The sequence below is a fragment of the Strix aluco genome, chromosome 20 (assembly GCF_031877795.1).
Source record: "Strix aluco isolate bStrAlu1 chromosome 20, bStrAlu1.hap1, whole genome shotgun sequence".
Classification (NCBI taxonomy): Eukaryota; Metazoa; Chordata; class Aves; order Strigiformes; family Strigidae; genus Strix; species Strix aluco.
Window position 1 is genome coordinate 10,294,717 of NC_133950.1, and position 14,226 is coordinate 10,308,942.

At 47.2% G+C, this 14,226-nt stretch overlaps 2 protein-coding genes across 3 annotated transcripts; both read right to left on the reverse strand.

Annotated features, from left to right (window-relative positions):
• Positions 1 to 46: 46 nt before the first annotated feature.
• On the reverse strand, positions 47 to 7,027 carry TOR1A (torsin family 1 member A). Of its 2 annotated transcripts, XR_012625820.1 has the most exons (7): positions 6,769 to 7,022; positions 6,248 to 6,513; positions 4,563 to 4,738; positions 4,344 to 4,471; positions 2,929 to 3,374; positions 513 to 701; positions 47 to 442 (listed from the first exon to the last, which is right to left on the reverse strand). XR_012625820.1 is itself a non-coding variant. In XM_074845875.1 (5 exons), the coding sequence occupies exons 1-5, from the start codon at positions 6,971 to 6,973 to the stop codon at positions 3,124 to 3,126; spliced, it is 1,026 nt and encodes a 341-aa protein (XP_074701976.1). In that variant the 5' UTR covers positions 6,974 to 7,027; the 3' UTR covers positions 2,005 to 3,123. The 2 variants fall into 2 exon arrangements, 1 of the variants encoding a protein (XP_074701976.1); XM_074845875.1 differs by lacking the exons at positions 47 to 442; positions 513 to 701 and having other exon boundaries at positions 2,005 to 3,374; positions 6,769 to 7,027.
• Positions 7,028 to 8,089: 1,062 nt separating this feature from the next.
• Positions 8,090 to 13,744, reverse strand: C20H9orf78 (chromosome 20 C9orf78 homolog). The gene is made up of 9 exons (XM_074846772.1): positions 13,590 to 13,744; positions 12,276 to 12,335; positions 11,583 to 11,634; positions 11,324 to 11,394; positions 11,052 to 11,129; positions 10,434 to 10,631; positions 9,804 to 9,940; positions 8,965 to 9,063; positions 8,090 to 8,412 (listed from the first exon to the last, which is right to left on the reverse strand). Exons 1-9 carry the CDS (start codon positions 13,670 to 13,672, stop codon positions 8,321 to 8,323), a joined length of 870 nt encoding a protein of 289 aa, XP_074702873.1. The 5' UTR covers positions 13,673 to 13,744; the 3' UTR covers positions 8,090 to 8,320.
• Between the last annotated feature and the right edge of the window lie 482 nt (positions 13,745 to 14,226).

Below are 14,226 nucleotides of genomic sequence, written 5' to 3' on the forward strand. Positions count from 1 at the left end.
CAGTTACAGAAAAGTACTAGTTTATGCTGTTTTCAACCACCAGCTCTGCAGCTTTCTGTTAAGCTTTATTCTTAAAAATTTGTTTATAACAATGGATAAGCAGATTAAATAGCCTGTTGCTGTTAAAACATGTTGAGTCATCCAAGAATACAGTAAGAAATTCAGCAGTTAAATACAGCTCAGTAGAAACACCTACCTATGAAAAAGCCTTAAAGTCTCTGCCTGCTCTGCTTCATAGTTATTAACAGATCTCTCCTACCATACTGCCAGGCGCTGCGGGATAAATATGCCTTGGGTAGCTGGTTTAACCATTCCTCGGGTGCTGCGTCTGGAAAGCTGTCCTAGGCAGCTCCTCGCCTCTCCTCGAGCTGGCAAAGGCATGACAGGACTACAGGCTTTCATCGTATCTCCTTGAGCCAGAGCATCTGCAGCTTCTCTAGCGCTGAAAAAAAGCCAGCATGTAAATAATGGCCTAATTCAAGCGAGGTACAGCTGTTGGCAACAACTCTCACCTCACCCAACAGTCAGTTGTTGACGCGGTTGTGAATGTGTTGTGCTGTAGCGATGCACAAGGAAGCTGGGTACGGAGCGCGGCCAGGCAGCGTCAGCTGTCTCGTTCAGCAGGACTTTGCACTGCGCTGCTCCACACACACGACTGCTCTGCTCAGGCAGACACATCTCGAGAGACAGGTTGCTTCTCTCTGTCAAGAGAACAGCACTTACTACATCGCTGTGCTTTAACCGTAGCCTCTAATTTTATGAGCACAGTGTGAGATCTTGGAACGTTCCCCGCAGAAGGTTGAATTAAAGCAGCACTTGCTTGTACTGGATTTTGGCAAGAACAAAATTTGGTCTCAGCGACTGCTCAGCTACTCTCACCCGGCCAATGGATCAGACCTTTCCCCCATTTGACATTTTCCTTCAAGTTGGCTGAGCCAGTTTCAAGTGGCCAAAGTTACCCACTCACAGCAAGACGGACAAGAGCGAGGACCTCAGCTTTGAAACCACAGTCTAAAGGGGAGGAGTGAAGATCGGAAGGATCAAATCTGGGAGTGATTTCAGGCACACATTTTTTTTTACCCAGCTGGAGACCATAGCCAGGTCTGCTGCTTTCAAGAACAGAAGAGATTAAACACAGGCAGTCTCCACCCTTTGAACATATTTCTCCCTAGAGGAAGCTTCCATCTACCCTAAACCATCTAGGGCTACGATACAATGAAATACTTGCTCTCCATCTATGTCAAATGCTACTCTGGATGCTGCAATGGCACATAAAGCAGAACTAAGAGTATTTAATGCTGGAAGAGCCACAATACTGCTCCGTTGAACTGCTGCTTTTGAGGAGAAGGTACCAAACTAATAAAAGTTTATCATTTTCACATCTGCTTTCTTCCATTAGCCAGGCGTTTGCTATAATCAGGTCAAAGAAACAGATAAATACCCAAGTTCAAAGCATTCATTTGCTGACAAATACTAGGACTGATAATTTGCATATTGCACAACTTCAGAACTGGACAGTTGGATTCTTAGTGGCCCTTTTTTTTTTTCCCCCCTTGCAGAGAAAACTTCAAGACACTGCCACTGAAAACATGGGTGGCTTCAACCAGAGCCTGCAGAGTGTTCAGTCAGTGGTACCACAGTGGGAGGAGATGAGAAGCAGGGTTTTAACTAGTCTCTAGAAGACAAGTTCATCCTTACGATACTGTTGAGCACATACACATTTAGAAAGTCTGCCTCTACAATAAACCATGTGAGTTTATTTAGTACCAAGGGTCTCAAAGTGCAGCTTCCACTCCAAACTTCATTTGTTTCCCTTTCACCAGGTAGCAGTCACATCTCCTCATATCTATTCCCTTTGAACTCAAGAAGGGAGATACCTGTAATCAAGCACAGCTGAACACTTCAGCCAGAAATGTAGTATGCTCTTCCTCAACAAGCTGCAAGTTTGTGCAAAATTAACATCAAATCCCTCAATGCAAAGAAGACCAGAAGGTAGCTAAGAAATACATTTCTGATGAGAAAAGTTTATTTTTATAGAAACTGGAGTGAAAAAATGCCTCTGCAGTGCTCACATTCAGAAATGAATCTGACAGTCTTTGCAGTAACTTCAGTTGACACATTTCACATTTTTTTTTTCAAATGCCTTTGGATCGGTCTTCATCCCGACCTCAAAGGCACACAGTATTGCGAGAAGATGAAAAAGGGAAAAACCCTGCAAGCTGGCCCCAGAATGCTACATGTAGGTGGAAAGGAGGAATCACTTTTCCACTTCCTTGGTGTAGAATTTAACCTGTACACGTTTCCCATTAAGTTTCACCCTTTCCAGGAAGCTGACTCACCAGTCAGCATGCTTTTCTCCCTCCTGAGACTGCTCCTGGGAGAGCATGCTGTGGACAATTTTATACATAAAAAGATAACCAAAAATAGGAACCAACTACACTAATGTGGCAGTCAAGGATTTTAACTCGCTACTTTGTAATACTAAGTCTGCCCTCTGAACACTACTCACACCAGAGTTTCACATTCTTGGTTTGACACACAGGAGACCAAATTATACCACTGGTTTGAGAAAGACAATGGTACCGCATGATGTTGGATGGAAGACTCTGGATTTTTTTTTAATTACAGAATCCCCCCCTTACTTTACTGGAGCCAAGCCATTCAAGGAGAAATACTTTCAATGTAGTTATAGGAATATTCCCCCACAAGCCCAATGAAGGCTTTCACAGACTTAGGAACTTTGATTAAAATTCTCAATGTTGTCTAGAGATCATCCACATCAAGCCAAAATCCAGTTAGAATTAGGTCACAGTCTCAGTCCTTCTATACATGCCAACAGTCTGCCAAATGGTTCTGATGATCAACACACGATCTGAGGAGTCTTCGGCACTGTCAGACCCCCGCAGTCACGACGCAGTTCGTTCTTACCTTGCCAACACAAGGCTGAAGTACTTGGGAGCCGTGACTAGTGACAGAATAAAAATGCAGAGGCACTGCTGCTTATTTACACACCAGTTAAAAAATGTTCCTTTCTTTTAAAAGTGCTTAAAAATGAAATGTCCCAGGTTCTCCACTTCGTGATTAAGTTAAATTTGCTTCTTTGCAGGTTGTAGCAATAAAGCATTAGAAGTCATAATAATAATCCAGCTTTGCATCCACAGTTTTACATCCTTTATCTGAATAAATTCTCTCCTCTCTGGGGAAGTACGTCATCTCGTCAGCTATTCTGGTTAAAATGTCTTCATCCACAACATAGCCACGTGATTCAATCTCAACCCTGACACACATTTTCACATGTTTGTATTCCAGAGGCAGAAAGGGAACAAAGTAGTCAATGAGATTTCTATCAATCAAGGTGCTGTGCCAAAATCCACCTGCAAAAGGAAAGAGAAGGGGTTTGTTACTACTCCTGTAATTAAACACCACCATGGGTTGAATGGGAGAGCAAGAGACATATCACAGCCCTCTGCTACATACCAGTAAGAATTCACCTGTGATTTTAGGGCCCTATAATGCACAAGTAAGTCTAAATACAAGCTCCTTCTCATGGTACTTTGGGCATAAAGTTTTGGACAGACACATAAATGCGGTCCATTGGAGCTGAATGAATGAATTCTGACTGAATGCATTTAAGCCTTGCTCCCCAGGTACTAGTCTCATACCCTCCCCTCTCTCACTTAGAGAAGTACAGATTTCCTCCCACTTAACAGTTCTCCCAGACCAACTTTCTTGTTGTTTTTTTTAGAGCTTGCATCTAACCTTTTTTAAAAAAGTACAGTAAGTTTGCTTCCAATGCTAATTTTAGAGCATAACTATGTTAAAACCCCTTTTCGCTCGAAGTCCCGTGTGAGGAAACCTAGGAAGCACTGGACTGCCCACAGCAGGGCTGGCGTGTCAGCTTGTTGCTCCTAAATAGCTGCGTGAAGGCTTTTAACAGACTGACCAAGACAGGCTAAGTGGGTTGGGGGCCAATGAAGTGACTTCCCCACAATACAACATTTTATTGGTTAAAGATTTTTCAGCTAGTGCAATATCTAGCCTCACCTTCAGGGTTTCTGTTTGCTTTCCCTTTAGCCCATTAGCATGTAAATAACTGCACAGCACAGACCTCCCCCAACACAAGCAATCCAACTGAGAGCAAACACACTGGTAGCCAAGGTGCACACGGAGCTCCTTAACCTCCAGAGCCAACTGAAGGCCCCCAAACTGCATCGTGGCTCCTTGCTAGCCAAAACTTGGAGGCCACATCAGGTAGAAACCATAGCTGTAAAAATGCAGCTAAATGCAGTCCATCCCTTTTGTGGAACTTTTATCACCTCAAAAGCAATCACAGTTTTACTCACTATTTTTGTTATTGAAGACAGACACAGACAGTGCATTTTGGATATCTGTGAGCTGTATATCTTCCCTTGTCCTCCCATTTCTCCAGAAATCTAGTGCCACCTCCGTTATCTTTTCAGCTCCTGCATTGCTAAGTAAAGAGAAAACAAAGATTGTAGCTGGAGGTAGTTTTAAAAGGCATCAAGCATACAGAACAGCGGACCTCAGAAGATGCTTCCTACCTGAGGAATATGAAGATGGCTTGTCGGTAAGACACCCCATCCAGAAGCTCATAGTAGTCCAGGAACGGCTTAATGGAGTCAATGAGTCCTGCATGCATTTTATCCATTTCATCAAATATGAAGAGTGATCTAGGACAGATGCTCACGTTTCCCCGTATCCACGACTGCAACTGGTCCTGAGAGGCATAAAAATAAAAGATGCTGAAAGAGTTTGTGTTGAAAAGACAGAAAATAGCTCTTCTGCTTATCGACCTTTGTCCTGAAAGAGTCATTTCAGCTGTGTCATTTTAACAGCTTTGGCTTCTTGACTAAAACATGGTTAAAAGCTGTAAATAAAACTTTAACAAAATCTCATGCCGGTTCTGAAAAACTTTAAGACACCAAGAGACGGGATGGGACAAGCAGGAAAGTAGAAACAGAATTAAATTCTCAGCCCTGTGTTTTAATCATTCAGAAGTTAAATGAAGACAATTACAAGCCCTTCTTAAAACAAAATATTGTTCAGAAAGGCTAACGCTTTATTGTATTTAAAGATTTTCTCAGTGAAGTGTTGCATTTTTCTCTCACAGAAGCGTTACATTTAAGATCAATAATGAAGTAACTGGAAAAAAAAGCGTTGATCTGCTGGCAGATGAATGAGAAGTAACTGTTCTCTCCATTTTCAATGATTCATCACTTTTTTCTATCCACTGTTTACTCAGTCCCTGAACTGCAGAGGCAGCACACAAGGTGGCACTGGGTGTATTGCGGATAAGAAGCGGTAGTTCCTCCTACTGCCTTGGGCAGCAAGTTTCCCAAATGTATTCCCCTCGACAGAAAAGCAGAAAGAGATTCATTTTATTTTAAAACAGATCAGTTGCAAGAAGGTGAAAAGTAAGCTGAAAAAGAGGAAACACTTATTTCCTCCATTTAGAAATCTGATTTGTAGACCATCCCGTTCCCGTTTTTAACACATATGAACTGAATATAAACGTTCAGTACTACCAAAGACAGCAGTACTCATTCAAACTCTGCTGTTAACATAGTTAGAACAAAAAAAGCCCCAAAAACCAGAAGACATGCATCTGAGCTACAGATCCACACGATATCCACCTGCCTACAGAACTGCGCTGACACTTAGCAAACTGGCAGAACAATTCCAAACGCATTTAGCTGTACCCTTCTAACAACAGAATATTCTGTGATTTTGTTTCACAGCTGGGAAACGGCTGCATAGAAAAACTAAATAACCCACTCAGCGTGCAGTACACCTGTGTCCCAGAGAACAAGCTGCAGCTTGCCATGGTACCTGCCATGGAGGTCAGTGGGTGGTTTCCCAGAGACATGGACTATTAGTTTTTTAAAGCCCCCACCAGTATATCACCTAACCACAGAAACCTGCTGAATTGTATTTATCCTTAAGTCAGTCACATCTCTAAGCAATGTGTAGAACAAAAATAAAACATATCATTCTTCCCTAAAGAGAGGCTCAAAACACATGCAACAAACTACATTAATGAGAAAAAGTCTTGATAGATGTTAGGATTTACCCAGTTCTGTACAGAGATTCCAGAACTGCCACAAGAGATGTTTTACTGCACAGAATAACATGTAGCTTTCTAGTACTGATGATGCTGTAATTCAATAGAGCAGTCACTGCAGCAGAGCTGTGCCCCACCGCCACAGGTTCCACAGCACACTCTTACCTTGTAGAGATTGATGCTGGGAGCATGAGGAAAGTGTAAAGTTGCCACGAACTGATGGACATATTTACTCTGCAGACCTCTTTTATAAATGCTTTCGGCGACTATCTTACTGACAAAGTTTTTGCCTGTTCCAGTCCACCCGTGCAAGGAAAGGGCAAGAGGCTTTTTGGCGTTGGTGTTGTTCAAGAAACCCTTCACGGCCTTTACGACCACCTTGTTCACCAGGTGCTGCCCGAACAGCTTCCTGTCCAGATTCTCCTGCAGAGCTGGACGGAGAGACCACACCGTCAACTGCGAGGCAGGAGCCGGGCGCGGGGCTTGGAGGAGGGTCCCGCACCCACCCGGCCTGACGGCCGCCAGCCCCAGGCCTGGGGGCAAAGGGCCGGCAGAGCTGAAGCAGCGCCCTGCGGCCCACGCAGGCCCCACAGGCCCTGCCCGGCTCCCGGGGCCTCCGCCCCCCCCAGCCACCCCGCAATGTCCCCCCAGCCCGCCCCGGCCCCCAGCACCCCCTCAGCCCGCACCGGCGGCGCCGCGGTGGTCGTGGCGTTGGAGACAGCACTCCCTGAAGTAGCAGTAAAGCCGCGGGTAGGAGATGAAGCCGGTAAGGGCCGAGGCGGCGGCGCCCGCGATCGCCAGCCCCAGGCTGATGGGCTCCACGGCGCTCGCTGGCTGGAGGAGCAGCGCCAGCGCCAAGGCCGCCCGCAGCGCGCCCCGCCGCAGCTTCATGGCCCGCCCGGCCCCGCCGCCGCCGGCCCCGCCGCTCCGCCGCCGCTTCCTCCCCGCCCCGCCGCTTCCGCCGCCGCCATCTTGGGTGCGGGCAGAGGCGGGGCTGGCGCTGAGGGCGGCCGCCATGTTGGCTGGGCACTCTCGGGGCCGGCCGCCCGCCGCTGTCGTTAGCTAAATGGCGGCCTCGCGCGGTACAGGCGTTAAATACCGCGCTCACGCTCCAGCGTTAGCGGAGCGGTGCCGTGTTCCCAGGGGTTCAGGGGAGATGCCGCCTCAGACCTGCACAGAGGCACAGGCTCCGAAACAAACTCGTGCATTTATCTGGCCCATAGAATTTTCCCGTTTTCTGAAGAAAAGTAAAATCTGGGGCCGTTCCCCCTCTTCCTGGAGTTTCCACTCCTAAGTGACAGGACATGGACACCTGCACAGGCACAGGACACCCTGGCAATCATTACCATTGGTGAGTATCCCACAAGGAAAAATGTCATTTACGATCACTTAAAAACACTTTTATTATTTTTAAGTTCTAAATCTTGCCTGCAAGTACCCACAGATCACACCTCCAAGGAGGACGTGGCACACACCGGCTGCAGGGCCTCTGGCCTCTTCACGAGCTGTCATATTAACCCTGTCCTAAGAGGGCAAAGTGAGATTTTCCTCCAACACTTACAACCTGATCCAATTTTTAAATGCAGTGAACTGCTACAGAAATAACTCCACAGGGAGAAAAAGATAGAAAATGGCTCATGATGTAAAATCCTCAGTGCTGGGTCTCTGCTGTTGTTTCTTGCGCTGATGACAGACCCAGCGAGGCAGTGCCAGGCACAGCCCACACCGCGGCTTCTCCTGGAGCACTTACAAGCCAGGCTGTGGAACGGTGGCACTGACACACTGCTGCACACACTCTGCACAGCAAAGGCCCTTGGGAACAAACAGGAAGTCTTTTAACAAAGTTACATTCAAGCAAACCAGCTTTAAATCTTCCCTTTATATTTACAAGGCAAACAGCACTGCTGCTTTTAAAGGATCTCTTTTTTTTGGTGTTTTTTGAGAGGGTGAAAAAAAATCTGTAAAAGCAACTTTCTCACTAAAAAATGCCAAGTGTGAAAGCTCGTGTTCTTATAAAAGAAGGTTTATAACTGAAAATAAGTTATATACAAGATTTTACTGACCAAAGAGTTCACAATCACCTGCAAACTGATTCACTACAAGATCACAAGAAAAGCTTTGTAGGTAACGCCAGCATGTGAAGGCCGTGACTCTTCCCAGCTTCATTTCAGGTCATTGACACAAAATCCTTTATTAGTGGAAGAGAAGAACAACTGCAAAGACTTCAGTCCACATCCATCAGTATCGCCTATTCATCTTCTTGAATTTCTCATAATGATAATCATCTGTTGCTTTTTCATTGAGTGGACGTTTGCGATTTGGAGGAGACCCTTCAAAAGAAAGAGAAGGAAATATTATTTCCTGTCCTTTCATCTTCCTCAATTTCTCACAGTGATAATCATTTGTGGCTTTTTCACTGGCTGGACATTTGTGATTTGGAAGAGACCCTTCAAAAGAAAGAGAAGGAAATACTATTTCCCTGTCCTTTCACAGGAGACATTTCCTTAACTCCAACATTTCCCTTATACAGCTCCTTGCTGTGTGAAAGGTTATTGCTTTAGCTGTCAATGCTCCCCAACCCTGCACCCCTTGCTATCCTAGCTTTCATCAAATCCTTGTCAGACAGCTTTGGCAACACGTTTCAGTTGTGACCTTCCACCCGTGGGCATCTCTAGACATCCTCCATCCAGAGGGCTCCATGTGTGACCTAGTAGGGGTACATCAAGTGCAATCAGCCTCTCATGGACTTAGATTGCTCTGTCTCCCCACTCTCTCAGGGCACCCCAAGAAGAGGAGGTAAGAAGAGCTGGGTGATTTCTCTGTGCAAGACCCCTGAAGAGTTTCACTGACTGTCCTTATGACATTCCAGACTGGGAACTTACGCTCAGGTTCTGGCCTCTCCGTATCCCCCACTCTCAGTGGACGGGGTTTTGGCTCTTCTTTGTTCCTTCGCACAGGTGCATTTAACTCCTCGTGATAAACTGAAAGGAGGAAACCATCGGATAAGGAGTATTATCTTGAGCAGTGTTATTCAAACGGATGTATTTCTATGACATTTGTTACAAGTGATCTTTAGCAGAAACAACAGAACAAGCATTCTTGTAATTGGTTTCTATGGATAATCAATACACACAAGATAGGAGACAGCAAAGTTCAGTAGCACTGTTTCATCAGAAGTGGCCCAAAGACTCGTTTCCTTCAGAACACACAAATCTGACTCCAAACCATGCCTGTAAGCGTGGTTTGATACAGCAGAAGGCTGCCTTTCCTCCAGATGGCTGCGGTATGAGAGGCTCTCCCAGAAATTAATTCCCATCTCCTGTCTAGTAAGGTCTATGTTTGCTTGACCGCCTGTCTGCTTTGGCAGCCTACAAAATGGATTTTCTCAATTATAAACCATCATTTAGAATTGCAGTCGAGGCAGGCATTTCCAGCACACGCTCAAGACACAAAGTCTTGAAATTTATGAGGCAGTGTCAGCTGGGAGTTCAAGAGCAGAAAGTCAAGCCGTGAGTAATATGTCCTTCTCCTTGCTGACAGATGGATGAAAAAGACCAAGCCAGATGGGGTCTATATGAGCATCCCAGAAAAAGGAATCAGACAGCTGCTTGTGCTGATACATGAACTAATTCCTCCTGCATCAGACTCTGTCCCAACTGACTGCTTTTCCTCAGCAGGGGAGAGGGTCACACCTGGGTCAGGAGAGCTACGTGAGACTTACATCTGTTGTGCTGGACATAGTTAACAGCCATGTTGGTGGGAACAAAGGAAGTTTCGCTGTCTTTCTTTTTGTTCTGCTGCTCTGCCAGCAGCTTGGCCTTGGCCTCTTCCGTTGAGATGATGTTTTTTATTTTTGCGCTAGAAAAAAAGACAAAGAAAAAGACAAAGAAAAAAAAACCCCTTAATTTAGAAAGGGTAGTGGGCATAGAAATACTAGGTGAACGGATTTTGGAGATAGTAATAGCATTGCTATGGTATTTGATGTGGCTTTTTGAGAGAGGAGGCAATGCTATAGAAACAGATGCTTTGCTTCAAAGGCAAAAGGGAAGCTCACATCCTTAGTGCATCCTCTTTCAGTGCGGGGCCCAAACTGATCCTCCAGAAAGCTGCTAGATTCAAGTCACAAAAATCAAGAGCCTCTTCCCAGAAGTCATACGATGGAGCTGCAATGGAGCCCTATCCCTGTGTGGAACATGCTGCGCTAGATACTGCGCTAATCCAGAACAAGGCTCAATCCCGCTCACAGAGCCAAACCAGGGCTGTATAACGCAGCCATTCCGCTGCTCTGACAATCAGCAGCTGCTCATCCTGGCAATCCAGGCCCTAACCAACAGATCTGTGAACCACATACTCAATTCCCAGGTCCACTTCAGGAATGCCACTCAGCATCTGGTTGGACAGCATCTCCTCAGTCTTCTTGGCAGAGGAGACACGGATGTTCTCTGGCAGCTCGTATAGAGAGTCCTCAGCATTCTTAAGCTTCACCTTCTGCTCCTCGTTCTCCACGATTCCCTTTCTCTTCTTCAGCTCCGTCTCAATGTACTTCATCCTAAACAGCAGCACACGAGGGACACACAGCATTTAATTCTGTTTTCTGTACTCTGTCCCAGTACTGCTGGGCACAGCTGCATGACTGTCCTGATAGCTAGGAGAGAGGAATGAATAATCTCTCCAGGACAACTCAGCTAACATCAACTGCAAGAAGCAATTGTCCAAGAAACAACCAGATCCTCCAAGCTCTTTCACAACAGCAGGGAAGGCTCCCGCTGGTATTTAATGCCAAGCTAGCTGGCTGGCACCTCCCATCTCTGTCCATCAAAAAGCCTTCTCAAGTCTGGCAGCCAGGAGGCGAAAGAGCAAGTGAAATTAGTCACTGGACTACTCGGTATCCAAGACAGAAAAAAAATAAATTGTGAGGGGACACCCAACCCCAAATTCAACATCCCAGACACAACACAGCACAGCTTACATGTCAGCATCTTCATCCCGCCTGTTGGTTTCAGCTGAGAAGGAAGTTCCCAAGTTTAGATCTTCCTCGTCATTAATCCTAAATGGAAGCCACAATGTTTACAGTTTTGGGTTGGTTTTTTTTTATTTAAATAATTTGACAAGTTAGAGTAACAGTATCTGGCCAAACTGCATTATGTTAAACTCTTCAAAGCAACACATCTGGTTACTTCATTACTAGATGCCATTTAATACTAGTCCAGGGAGAGATTTTCAGAGCTCATATGCACCCACCTGTCCTTGCCTCTTTCTTTCAGTTTCTTCATGTCCACCATTCCCCCAGATTTTATCTTAAATGGGTCATCCTGTAAAAGAAGAAATAATGAGAAACCCTGAAGCTTCCCTCTAGTTTAATGCTAGTCTTCAAAATCTGGATAAAAACAGAGGAAACATGTAAATACTGAGCTGGGACATCAGTCCTACCCCAGGCCATACTCCCGCTTTCACACCATTACATCTTAGCGCTGAGGTGATGAAAGTGTCTACCACTTACCACAAGTGTTGCTTCTTCTTGCAACTTCTCTCCCACAAGCAGAGCCACGGCACTAGTCGAGCAGATAAAGTAAATAAAATTCAGTGGAAAGAAAGATATTACCAACAATACTGCATTTCTTTATCCTTCTCTAAATCTAGCAGAGTCTCACACACTGTATTAATACTAAATCGACAATCTTCCTGATCCCTCCACATGGATAGAGGAACTGTTACTGTTTTGGGGAGATGAGAAATTGAAGCAGATTTTAGTGCCTTACAACAAGTAACCAAAATAGGGGATGCAGTTCATTGCTGGTGCACATTTCAACTAGCTCATCAGCTAATCAGTGGCACCAGATGAGAGGGGAGAAGCAAATTAGGACAGAGGAGGTGTGAAAGAGTCCAATTTAAACCTTTTACTGTGTACAGTAATTTGTTGAAAATACATTGAATGGTAAATCCCAATCTTAATCTTTTTCTTCATGGCTGGGATACAGAACAGACTTTGCTCGCTGTAAACTGACACAGTGCACCTGTACCAAACTTCCCCTCTTTTCCTTTCTCAGGCTTTAATGTAGGAACTCCTCTATCGAGAACATGGTTTTGGCACTATCCGACGTGTAACACTTTCGACTGAAAGGAGGCACATGACAAGAGGGAAATTTACTGCTACGTTACACCATCAGAGAAAACGTTACTTCACATCCCTTACCTCACCCCATTGGGCCGCTTTCTGAGGCTCTGAACTTCTTTGGCTTCTTCAACTTTTAACCTAAAGAAAAAATATTTGACTTAGTACTTGATGCTTTGGTTTTAATTAATTAACTTAATTTGATTTTCTGCAGTTAACATGGAATCTTCTAGACAGACTTTGCCTTAAATTTCTGCATATCAGTGTCCACTTTTCTGGTTACAGATTAGGTAAATATTTTCTATTTTACTTTATTTAAGCAACTCCATTTATATGAGAAATCAGAAAAAACCCCACATGACATCTGCTGGCTATGTCCCCTCATGATGCCTTTCCTCAATTGAGGAAAGAAGCGCTCAAACATTGAAAGGCTTTAAAAAGCACCAGTGTGGGAAGATCACCCAGGACCACCAGGTTTAGTCCATTAAGATCTCCAGGCAGTATTCTCCTCACAGGAAAACAGAAGGTTACTAAGCAAGATGAGTTAACGCGGGGCACTGTTACTCCTGCAACAGTTGACCCTAGCTACTAAAAACTGTCACTCCTCAGGAGGAGGGGGAACTAATGAAGCACTCCATTGACAGCGACGTGGGCAGCAGCTCTCCAGTGAATATAACGCAGCTGAATGATTCTCAAGATACACCAGTGCATGAGTGACTCAGAGGAAAGTTTATGGTAAATTTAAATATCAAGTCCCTATATATAGGCTGAGATGCCTTCTTAATTTCTTCAGATATTTAGACTTTTCCTAATTACGCATGTATTTCACTATCTGCCACGACCTGTGCCTCATGAAATATTTTTCTGAGGTAAAACAGTAACAGGACAGATCTCGCTCGGCACGCAGGGCTCTGAAATCGGCGCGGACCACCTGTGAGCGCCCGTTTCCAACGGCAGAAGCGCAAGAGAAGCCGAGGTCAGACCCGGGCTGAAGGGCCCGGCCCCGCGGGCTGCCCCGGGGAGGGCGGGGAGCAGCGGGGGGGGGTCTCTGCGGCACAACCCGCCCATCTCCCGCCTCCCGCCCCCCCTCCCGGCTGTGCCCCGGGGCCTGCGGTCGGACATCACAACGTGCGGTCATCTGCGTGACGACAGAGTGACGGTGTGACGCGACGAAGCCGTAACGCACCGGTGCAACATGATGATGTGACGCCACGCTGCGACACGACAGCGGTACGTGACGACATGACATGACACCACGGCGGGACACGCCCGGACGCGGCACTGCGGGACCGACGCGGACCCGGGGTCCCGTCCCCGAGCGTCGCAGGGCCGGGCGCGCCCGGAGGCCGCGGGAGCGGTGGGCCCAGCCGGGCTCTCCGCCGGCTCCCGACCCACCTGACCTCCTCAGCGACCTGCTCGTCCTCCTCCTCCTCCTCCGAGTCCTCCCTCCGCCGGCGGAAGGACTTCTTGGCCGGCATGGCGCCGGCTGCTGAGCTCCGCCACACCGCAACCAACCCGCACCCCCCCCGTCCACTGCCGCCGACCCCGCGTCGCGTGGCGATGACGTCACAGCTCCGCGACGAAGCCGGGCAGCACCTCCCACCCGCCAGCACCGCGGCCGGGCAGGAGCCGCAGGCCCCGCTCCCGCCTGTCCCGGCGAGCGCCGTCTCCTCCCGCCGCTCCAGCAGCGCGGCCCCCACTCCGCCGGTTGGGCCGAGACCCCTCCGTGCCCTCCCGGGACACGAGTTCTCTTTCCCGAGGGACATCCCGTGTCAGTCACCAGAGTCGCTTTGTTTATCGCAGTCCCGGCAGAGCGGCCCGGGAGAAATGGCGCCTCCGGCAGCGCCTGTCCCACGCTCCCGTTGTAAATCCCGGCCTTCGGGCAGGACGTGGCTCCCCCGCGCCCGGCGGCGCCACGTCGAGCCGGTGTCATCCCCCCACCGTGTCCCCGCCACCGGGCCGCAGTCCCCCGGGGTTGAGGGGAGCCGGGCTTCGCCCCTCCAAAAGTACCGGCCGCTCGGGTAACGCGGGC

Excerpts from the sequence above, each read along its gene's own strand:
- TOR1A (XM_074845875.1), bottom strand. The coding sequence starts at position 6,973 with ATGAAGCTGCGGCGGGGCGCGCTGCGGGCGGCCTTGGCGCTGGCGCTG. Across the intron at positions 4,739-6,247 it reads CCAGCATCAATCTCTACAAG|GACCAGTTGCAGTCGTGGAT; the intron begins GTAAGAGTGTGC and ends TATGCCTCTCAG. Across the intron at positions 4,472-4,562 it reads GCCATCTTCATATTCCTCAG|CAATGCAGGAGCTGAAAAGA; the intron begins GTAGGAAGCATC and ends CTCTTTACTTAG.
- C20H9orf78 (XM_074846772.1), bottom strand. The coding sequence starts at position 13,672 with ATGCCGGCCAAGAAGTCCTTCCGCCGGCGGAGGGAGGACTCGGAGGAG. Across the intron at positions 9,064-9,803 it reads CTATGTCCAGCACAACAGAT|TTTATCACGAGGAGTTAAAT; the intron begins GTAAGTCTCACG and ends TCCTCCTTTCAG. Across the intron at positions 8,413-8,964 it reads GGAGAGGCCAGAACCTGAGC|GGTCTCCTCCAAATCGCAAA; the intron begins GTAAGTTCCCAG and ends TTTCTTTTGAAG.